This window comes from Crinia signifera, chromosome 3 (genome assembly GCF_055691185.1).
Source record: "Crinia signifera chromosome 3, ASM5569118v1, whole genome shotgun sequence".
NCBI classification, from domain to species: domain Eukaryota; kingdom Metazoa; phylum Chordata; class Amphibia; order Anura; family Myobatrachidae; genus Crinia; species Crinia signifera.
Window position 1 is genome coordinate 171452103 of NC_139219.1, and position 10954 is coordinate 171463056.

Sequence of the window (10954 nt, forward strand, 5' to 3'; positions counted from 1 at the left end):
GCGTAAGGAGGTCACGACCAGCACATTGGTGAAGGGGAGGAAGGAACAGCAAGGAGTCATCCTCCTTTATCTCTTGCCAGCCCCTCCCTCCTTTCTCTCTAGCCAGTCCCCTCCATTATAAAAAAAAAAAATGATTATTACACCGGACAGCCACTGGCGAGTGACAATGCTTGCCTGGTCCCGGACCACACACACCACAGTAATAAATGCATTGAGCCATCGACACAGGGTAGAATTCAGGGACGTGCCCACTTCGCTGTCTAGGCCCAGAACTGCAGTCCCAGCAGTTAGGACTCCCCCCTTCCTTTCCAAATGGTGGCCCAGTGTGCATCTTCTCCATTTTGTCTTTTATATTTATTGCATGTAGCTTGTTAGGCTTTGGCGAAGGGGGGTTTCCGGGCAACTAGAAACCTATCACCCCCCCCCCACACCATCCCCCCTATATTAGGGCGCCTCCTCCTTGGCTCAGTGTCTTTTTTTCCCTTTCCGGGGTAGTGAAGGTGTAGGGCTTACCCTGTGAAGTACAGATATCTCCCAAGCCACCGCTGCGGCGTTCTGGCAAGCGGAGGAGAGGTGGAGCTGGCCTCTGGGAGCATCGGCTCCAGGTGCTGCATGCGACCCCCAGGGCGAGCTACAAGCGGCGGCGTCCCCGGCGTGGCACATAGGCAGTGTGGATGCGCGCGTCACGCCGGGCCTGCGTTCATCCATAGGGAGAGCGGGCGGACGTCATCAGGCGGCGGCGGCGCATAAGAGTGACGACTTCCGCCGAAGTGTGGTGGAAGTCGGGGGACAGCGTTCTGTGAGAACGCACGAGGACGCGGAGACGCCGGTAAGCACTATACCACCAATGGTATTGATTTTTTTCGCTTATCTATCCCTCCACTGCACCACTTGTAAGGAGCGCTGGGCTCATATGTATTTTTTTATGTGTTTGGTAGGTTTAGCATTGTTGCGGAGAAGTGCTGCTGTGTATTGTGTTATCAGCTGTGACCTAGTATTGCAAAGTGGTGCAGGTAGGATCACTCATTATGCAGGAGGAGTGAAATGTTTTTTTCCATATGGTGGATTCACTCTGGTTTTTATTATTGTTAGTGCTGCGCCCCTGATACCATGGAGGAGGAAAAACGGCAGCCTGTTAAAAAGTCAGGGTAAGCCTGTATCCCTGTGATTGTTTGTGTATAGCTTGCAGGGATTTTTTTCTCTATTCTGAGGGTAAAAGATATTTTTTATTTTATTGTGTTGTAGATCAGAGTCAAGCAAGGACAAGGAGTCCAAGGCTAAGCCAAAAAAAGTCAATGTGCCTAAATGCAGTTTATGTGATCTTTTGCTGCCAGAAAAGCATGTGGGCAATATTTGCGATGGATGTAAATCGCCTCAGATTCTGCCTCCGGCGCAGATGGCAAGCCTGGTGGAGATGCTTAGAAGTGCACTCGCAGGTTCTTTTGTAACCAAGGAGGATTTGGTTAAAATAACGGCCAAAAGGAAACATGCAGTCTTAAGTGAGGACTCTGATGATGCAATAGAAGGGCCAGCTAAGGAGCCTATATTAAGTCAGAGTATTGACGATGAGGATGATACAGGGCTGGATAAATCTGAAGAAGATTTTAATCCAGATATGGTGGACAATTTGCTCACGTTGATCCATACAGCCCTTAATATAGAAGACCCACAAGAGGATTTGAATCTTCAAGAACTATTATTTAAAGATAAGAAGAAAAAGGGGAAAACATTTCCTCTATCCCAGTCTTTAAAGGAGGTGATAGCAGAGGAATGGAAGGTGCCTGACAAAAGGGTCACGGTTCCTTTAAAAGTAGGGAAAATGTACCCTTTTCAAAAGGATCAAGTCCAATCATGGGATGAATCCCCTAAGGTAGATGCAGCGGTTGCACGCCTGTCTAAAAAGACTACGCTTCCGCTTGAAGAAGCGAATATCTTTAAGGACCCCATGGACAGAAAAATAGAATTGGGGTTAAGGAAACAACACCTTATGATGGGTGCGTCCCTAAAGCCGGCAGCTGCTATGGCGGTCACGTCAAGAGTGGCTAGGGGATGGTGTAACCAATTAGAGGCAGATTTGTTGGACGGTATCAGGAGGTCTGATTTGCTAAAAAGTATCCAGGATATCCAGCTGGCCATTGAGTTCATGTGCGAGGCTTCCATGGATTCAATACGTCTAGCGGCCAGGGCAGCAGCAACTACAGCCGTAGTTAGACGGGCACTGTGGCTCAAGCCTTGGGCAGCTGATGACCAGTCAAAAAACAAATTGATCTCATTACCGTTCCAAGGGAACTACTTGTTTGGGAAACAGCTGGATGAGTTAATCACAAAGATTTCAGGGGGCAAGTCAGTATGGCTGCCCCAGGACAAGGTGGCAAAAAAGAATACCACCGGCAGGTTTGGCAGGTTTCAGCCGCAAGACTATAGAGATACAAGGGCCTATAGGCCAGGGAGAGCATTCAGAAGAGGGTCATGGAATTCAAGGATGAATTTTCGGACCCAAAGAGGAAAGGACAATAAGTCCACATTCCAGAAGGATAGTCAATGACGCCAGGACTCCGGTGGTAGGGGCCAGACTATTGCAATTTCACCAGGTCTGGCAACAAACCACCACAGACCAGTGGGTGTTAGAGATAACACACACAGGATACAAAATAGAGTTTTCAAAGTATCCAGGGAGGTGTTTTCTGGAATCACCAGTCCCCAGAGAAAAAGAAGAACGGGAAGCGCTGTTCTCAAGCTTAGATCTAATGTTACAACAAAAAGTGGTCGAAGTTGTGCCAAACGATCAAAGGCAGATCGGTTGGTTCTCCAGATTCTTTATAGTAAAGAAGGCCACAGGAGGTTTTCGAACCATATTGGACTTAAGGAAACTAAACCAATTTGTGATAGTCAGACCATTCAAAATGGAGTCAATCAGATCAATTCTTCCGGACCTCAGGCAAGGAGACTATATGACATCTATAGATCTAAAAGATGCCTACCTACACGTCCCCATTTTCTGGAAACACCAAAAGTTCCTGAGATTCTGTATACAAGGCGTTTGTTACCTATTCACGGCACTACCATTCGGCCTGGCCACGTCGCCGAGAACCTTCTCCAAGGTCTTGGTAGTGGTAATAGCAAAACTAAGGAAAGAAGGTGTTACCCTTTGGCCATATCTAGACGATATTCTGGTAGTCGCAAAATCGGAAGAAGCGGCGAAAAGGGACACAGAAAAAGTTATCCAGTGTCTAAGGGAGCACGGGTGGCTAATCAATGGAGAGAAAAGCCATTTGACTCCGACTCAACAAATAAAATATTTAGGGGTGGTGATAAACACTCAAAGAATGACAGTAAAACTAACAGAAGAAAGAAGAAACAAAATTGTAAACCAGGCAAGAGAAATGTCCAAAAGAATGGTGGTGTCATCAAAAGACTGTATGACAGTACTAGGCCTCATGGCAGCGGCACTAGATACAGTACAGTGGGCCAGGTGGCACACAAGGAAATTACAAAACGCATTCCTAGCGCAATGGGACAGAAAGAGCAAGGATCTTTCACAAAGGGTTGTCTTAACAAGGGCCGCAAGGTCAGACCTAGAATGGTGGGCGGACGAGAACCGCCTAAAAAGAGGCAAGTCGTTTGCAACGATCGAACAAGTTGTAGTGACTACGGACGCCAGTCAATCAGGATGGGGGGCGACCTGCGGACAAAAGGTGGCCCAAGGCGAGTGGTCAAGAGTTTGGCGAGAGGCGCATTCAAACTTGAGAGAAATGAAGGCTGTAGTGCTGGCCTGTCAGTTCTTTCAGGAAGAGCTGGTCGGAAGTTGTGGTGAGGTCCGACAATCAGTCAGTAGTGTCTTATGTCAATCGACAAGGGGGCACAAGAAGTCGTCAACTTATGAAAGGTGTAACAGAGCTGTTCGAATGGGCAGAAACCAAGGTCCCAGCAATCATAGCAGTCTTTCTTGCGGGAAAAGAGAACCAAATCGCGGACGAGCTGAGCAGGAAAAGATGTCAGCCAGGCGAATGGGAGCTCAACAACGAAGTGTTTTCAGCGTTAACAAGCAGGTGGTGGGTTCCACAAGTGGACCTTATGGCGACAGCAGCCAACAGGAAAGTTCCAGTTTTTTTCTCAAGGTTTCAGGAACCTCAAGCATCACAGATAGATGCGTTGACGGCCACTTGGAACATGGCAAGGGCATATGTGTTCCCACCTTTCCCGATCATTGCGAAATTACTCAGGAAGATCCAGAGAGAGAGGACAGAAGTTCTGGCAATATTGCCTTTTTGGCCAAGGAGAGCTTGGTTCAACAAAGTCCTCCAGATGGCGGTAGACGAACCATGGACACTCCCGTCAACACCGGACCTTCTGATACAAGGCCGAGTACGTCAGGCGCAGCCGCAGGCCTGGAGGCTGGCGGTTGAGGTCAACTCTTTAAGAAGTGAAGGTTTTTCAAAGAATGTTATAAACACACTTCTGAAAGCAAGGAAAGCTTCAACCTCAAAGTCCTATTATAAAGTGTGGAGGAAATACATTTTTTGGTGTCGTGAGAATCAAATGATTCCGAAGAAAATTTCTTCTATTTTGGAGTTTTTGCAAAAAGGTTTACAAATGAAACTAGCAGTCAATACGCTTAAAGTACAGGTGGCAGCGCTTGGAGCAATGATGGATCGTAGAATTGCTGACAATAAGTATGTACGCCGTTTTTTTCAGGCGGCAAAGAAAATAAGACCAAGAGTCAGGGCAACAATGGCACCATGGGACTTGAATCTGGTATTGGGGGTGTTGGCAGCTGAGCCATTCGAACCACTGGAAGAAATTAATCTAAGTCTTCTTACCTGGAAAGTTATTTTTTTAGTAGCAATTACCTCAGCAAGGAGAGTATCCGAGCTGCAGGCGTTATGGGCGGAGGAGCCATTTTTGTGTTACGTACAAATCCTAAGTTTTTGCCGAAGGTAGTATCGGAATTTCATCTTAATCAGGAAATAGTATTGCCTTCGTTGTGTATGAATCCAGGGAATGAGAAAGAAGACCGGTTGAATAAGCTAGACCTGGTAAGGGCATTGACTGTTTATACAGAAAGAGTCAAGAGTTTTCGTAAGGCAAAGAATCTATTTGTGCTTACAAGTGGAAGAAACAAGGGTCATATGGCCTCAAAGGCCACAATTGCAAGATGGATCAGGTTATGCATAATTAAAGCATATGAGATCAGAGGAAAAGAACCGCCCATGGGGATCAAAGCACATTCTACTAGGGCAGTGGCCGCATCGTGGGCTGAGAAAGAATCAGCCTCGGCAGTAGATCTGTGTAAAGCAGCAGGGTGGTCGTCCATCCATACGTTTACCAGGCACTATCGGATTGATGTCCTATCTTCGGCAGACGCGAAGTTTGGTAGGAAGGTCCTTAGTGCGGTAATATAAAAAAAATAAATAAAAAAGATTATGTGTATATGTGTGTATGTGTATATATGTATGTGTGTGTGTGTGTGTGTATATATATATATATATATATATATATATATATATATATATATATATATATATATATATATATATATATATATATATATATATATATATATATATATATATATATATATATATATATATATATATATATATATATATATATATATATATATATATATATATATATATGAAAAATTTATGTTGTTAACCTATGGTTTTTCCCCTCCCAAGTGAGGTAACTGCTGGGATAGTACCCATGTTGTAATGGCTGCCATGGGGAGGTAGAAGAAATATCAGATTCTTACCTGATAATGTGTTTTCTTCTACTCCACCATGGCAGCATATATTCCCGACCCAATGTGTTGTATTATGCTGGTATGTACTAACTGTGTTTTATTTAAGCTGGAAAAGTCAAAAGACACTGAGCCAAGGAAGAGGCGCCCTAATATAGGGGGATGGTGTCTTTTTTTCCCTTTCCTGTCACTACCCACGGGGGAGGAACCCATGTTGTAATGGCTGCCATGGTGGAGTAGAAGAAAACACATTATCAGGTAAGAATCTGATATTTTGCATACTACATACTATGTTATGTACTATCTGTCCTGCAGATGCATTTCAAATTTTTGTATAAAACCCAGAAACAATGACATTCTCTTTTATATGGTGTTTTATATGGTCTGGTGTACATCTGTTGAGTTTTTAAGATACTGTACTGAATCTTATGAGTTTGTTGTCCCCATGTCAGTGCCTTTACTATTTTAATTTCGCTCTGAAACGAATGGTCTTGTGTATATTACTGCAACTGCATTTGGACTCTGTGAATATATCAATTTGCCATAACAATACTATTGTTCATTATTATGTATTTACATATAAAAGTATTGACCTAAATCTTGTCAGTTTGCCAACTGTTTTATTATGCTTACTTTTCCAGATTTAATGTCATCTTCGACAATGTTGGAGGAACGACTGAAGAATTAGCTAGTCAGTATCTTAAGCCTTGGTCTGGAGCCACATTTGTTACGCTGGTCACTCCATTTTTGTATAACAATGACCGGATGGGTATAGCAGATGGTATGATGCGAACAGGGATCACTCTGTCATCAAAAGTAATTAAGGTAATATTGGTTATTCACGGTTCAGATTTGTAGGCACTATATGATTGCTCCTTTTCTCTTTACAAGAGTAGTAAATCGCTTTACAGCTATAGCAATCCTTGCTGACTTAATTAATTATTATTATTTTAGCACTTATGTAAAGGGATCCACTATCGATGGGCATTTTTTGCTCCCAGCGGCCCAAACCTGGATGAAATTGGAGAGCTGGTGGATGCGGGCAAGGTACTGTAAACTATTTGTTTTTATGTACTGCACAGTCCTTTATTATTGTGTGATGGAAGTCCTACTTTGGATCCGCTTTTAGTCGCACATGATGTCTGAATAAGTGGCACGCATCTGTTTTTATGACATTCTAATTTTCACCAGATGAAATGATGTTGAGGCGAGGCAAAGCTTGTGGTCGCCATGATTATGTGTAAAACAGTACATGCTGTTTAGCACTGGCGCTAGTTTGAGAATTAATTATAGACATTGGCCGTTACCACCTCTTTAATTCTGTGACCTTCATGTAATACTGGTGTATTGATGAGAAACCATGATAGTTATCCATGCTACTGCAAGTGTAATGTCAATATATATACATAATCCTGCATGGCATACGTCATTGTATCTGAGTTGTCCGGCATCAAAATTCAATATGTATGTAAAGTTAATCTGCATAATTTGACTGTAATCCTATTTACATTATACTCCTCCAGTACAGTTTTAGGAGTAGGTGTTGTACATGGGATGTGTGATTGGCAGCACAAAATAAGTACAGTGGGGGGAAAGCAATAAATGTAGACTGTAAACTCTGTACCATGGCAGTGTTTTTGCATAAATCCATGCATACTTGTATAATCCCTGCTCTCTGTAGACTTGAGTATTAATCCCTCTTCCCAGAACACAACAAAAGTGCTCCTGCTAGGAGTCTGATGCTCTGATGTAAATAGGCTGTGTTTTCATTATTCACTTAATCTCTCCTAATCATGGCATATTCAGCCTGCCCCATCCCTATCCACCTTTGCTGCCTTAATACAGGAAGGGGTTTCATCTGAGTCAGTTGATTTTAGCTGTGACTCAATGTTATGTTGTCCTGCTGTATGGTCAGCCTTTCCTGGATTAAGTACACAATGGCAGTGATCAATGCAAATAACACAGTTTTGTAATGCTCTAGATAGGGGGATCATCTGATTGGTATTCATGTCTCAGTGTTTTTACCATTGAATAGGAAGGACCTGCCTTAACAGTGCATGAGATAAACTGATATACTGTGTATCTATGGTGGAATGAAACGACTGTGTGTGCCTGCTAACTGCAATGAATGTAATTATGTCAGTGGGGAAACAAACTGAATCTCACGGATTTTGTTTTCAGTAATTTTTCAAGATATTTCTTTAGGGTATTTGCACTGGTATGTACATAAACTCCCCTATATATTGTGCGCACACTGCATTTTAGTAAGGTTTTTATTAAATTACCCTTCTAATAAAAAGTCACACTGTTCCTCACCTCTATGGGGGGAATTTGTATGCTGGTGGCCGGTAGATGGCGCCTAATGGAGCTGTTGAAATGTTGCTCCGTCCAGCCAAACACAGCCGGTGCCGCTGACAATACTGTCATGTTGTTCTGTCCTTTTGACAGGCAGGAAACTAGGGTGAAATATGTCCACAATAGTAGGCAAAGGAAAGAACTGTGCTTTACGGAGTCATGAGAAATACATGTTGAGGTGGGTTTGGATCATTGTATAGACAGCAACTAGGTCGACACCACTAATTTGACATGCATGAAGGTCGACATGGGGTTTTTCACTTGTTTCGTCCCGAATGTCGACATGGAAACTAAAAATAGTGAACTGAGTCTCCTCGTAGTGCATGTCGTCCACCTTTTGACTGTCGACCTAATGCTTGTCGACCTAGTTGTTGTAGACCTAGTAACCGTATCCCGTTGGGGGGGGGGGGTGTGTGTGTGTGTTCTATGCAATTTGGGACTTTTGGTAAGCTTAATTATACCCCTTTTACACCAAAAATCCCAGATCCAACCCGGCATTTGGGAGAAGGATCCAAGCCGGGTCGGATCCGGGATTTACTCCATTTACACTGCAGTGCCCACCCGCAGTGTAGACTGAGGCGGCGCTTGGAGATGACATCATCTCCAAGCACCGGGACCGTGGTAATCCCCGCTTGATACACCGATCGCCGTGCTGAGGGCAAGCCCAGCACTAAGGTAATCTGTTGGGCTACCCCTAGCCCCCCGTGCACCCCCCCAGCCGTCGTCCAGGAGGTGAATGGATGCTGCACACAGGCGCCTCCCATTGATGTGAATGGGAGCCGGGTCATCCGACCCGGCATACCCATTTACACTGCCCCTCTACCCAGGTCCTAGCCATGTTCTACCCAGGTCAGGACCTGGGTAGAAGTCCCGTGTAAAGGGACACGGCATGACAAATTTACACTGCCTCTGACCCACCGAAGACCCGGGGTTTTGAGGCGATGTAAAATGTATGTCTCTTATGTATTCACTGAGTACGACCTATCAAACTTATTATAAAGTGGAATAGAATAATATCCTCCCATTTCTTATGTTTTTTTTTTCGCCCAAATTCTTTCTTACAAAAGGTGATACAGTTACTATCACCAATGGTGTTACCTTGTAGAACATCCCAATAAATGTCACTTTATTCCAATATGCATGTTTCAGTGATCTGCCTCTGAAAAGCCCATCAATGAGTTCTTGTGGTTTTCTTGAGAAATCACCGCACCACTGTGTTAATAAACCACCATTGTATATGGATTTGCACAAGTGATTGATCACTTACTGAAACATGTTATTCCTTTTAAGAGGATATTTGTAAAAATAGATTTGCATGTCAGCTGAAAGCACCAATCCTATCATTCCTTACAAAAATAAAGAATCCTAGTGGTTTCCCTTATGTTTATAATTATAGAGACCTTTTCGCCTCATACACCTAGCCTGAAAACGCTATATGAAGTGAGATAGCTGGTGAGGGTGTGCTGTGAGTGTTTTTTTTTTTTTATTGTGCATCTTAAGCTCCGTACATACAGTGCAATATATTGCTCAGTGTCCCATTTTCATCAGCAAAGAGATGGTTGCTGATGAATAGGAGACTGCTGGGGGAGCCGCAGGGGGAAATAGCTGGTTGCAGGAGCATGCTCCTGCGACCATTAGAAGGCTGAACATGGGAGCGCGCACGAGGCAATTTATCACCCACAGCACATACTCAGCGACCATATTGCCAGCGATATGTGCTTAATATTGCCCCATGTGTACACAGCTTTATACCCCATTCATACCACCAGCCCAGCAATTATCAGTTATTTTTGAATGCCAGGTGCAGTCTGATCCGTAATCACACCAGAAGCAAATGACATGGTTAAAGCTTTCTAACCCGGTAATTATTTAAATATCCCTGGCCAAGAGCAGGGTCGGCGACCTGGAATTTAAGACTCGGGTTGACCCTTTCACACCACAGAAAAATCTGGATTTTTCAGCAAATTCCCGGGTTGGAAAGCTTTAACCTGGTCATTTGCTTGTGGTGTGAATGGGGTTTCATTTGTACTGCAGATGCAGGTTAACCCCATTTAATCTGTATCAAGAACATTAAGCAGTGACTTTAACCACACAGGAATTAGGGTTAACTATGTACAAAGTCGCAGATGAACAATAGAACCTGGCATGTATAAAAGCTACGGCCAAAGATAGTGGCACTACACATGCAGACTCCTTCACACACCGATGTACAGCTGTTGCATAAAATAAGCCATATCGTTCATACAGGCTTATCACACCGCAAGTATGCACCTTTAGGGGCAGCAGCATGCCCAGCATAGACTGTATCCAGAAATAGAAGTATTTGGGAAAGTTGCTTAATATCCTTACTTTCATTGTGAATTGACACCACTTACCAGCAGTCTGTAGAATTTATAAAAGAACTAAGATGTACTGTACTTGTTTATATTTCAACATCATGTCTTGTCACTTTATGTTATACAGATCCGGCCGGTTATTGAAAAAGTATATCCATTTTCTGACCTCCCCCAAGCCTTCCAGAAGGTAGAAGAAGGTCATGCTCGAGGAAAATCTGTCATTGAAGTTCTTCCTCCAAAAAAATAAATATTTGTACTACTTATGGGTTTATCAAATTTTCCTTGTTGACTTTTTTTATTCTTTTATTTGTATGGTAATGTAGATTTCTGTATGTCTTAATGAGTCTCTTTTCCTCTCACAAAGAAGGAATAGGAGCACGAGCATAGTTGGTGAAAGTGGTGCAAAGGCTGAAGGGGTAATTGGATCTGGCCTATTGCCTTTCCTGAAAAGGTGGACTCATTAGCTCGCACATAGGTGGGGGTCTCTCTCACTGTCTGTAAAGTTCCACACTGATGTGAT

General features: G+C 43.4%; 1 protein-coding gene across 2 annotated transcripts in view; it reads left to right on the forward strand.

Moving 5' to 3' along the window:
- RTN4IP1 (reticulon 4 interacting protein 1) overlaps positions 1-10710 on the forward strand; it is a 35983-nt gene extending 25273 nt beyond the window's left edge. For both annotated transcript variants that reach the window (XM_083176951.1, XM_083176950.1), the window contains exons 7-9: positions 6385-6568; positions 6698-6790; positions 10562-10710. In XM_083176951.1, the coding sequence (XP_083033077.1) occupies positions 6385-6568; positions 6698-6790; positions 10562-10681 (397 nt within the window). In that variant the 3' untranslated portion in view covers positions 10682-10710. The remainder of the gene's footprint in view (positions 1-6384; positions 6569-6697; positions 6791-10561) is intronic.
- The last annotated feature ends 244 nt before the right edge of the window (positions 10711-10954 follow it).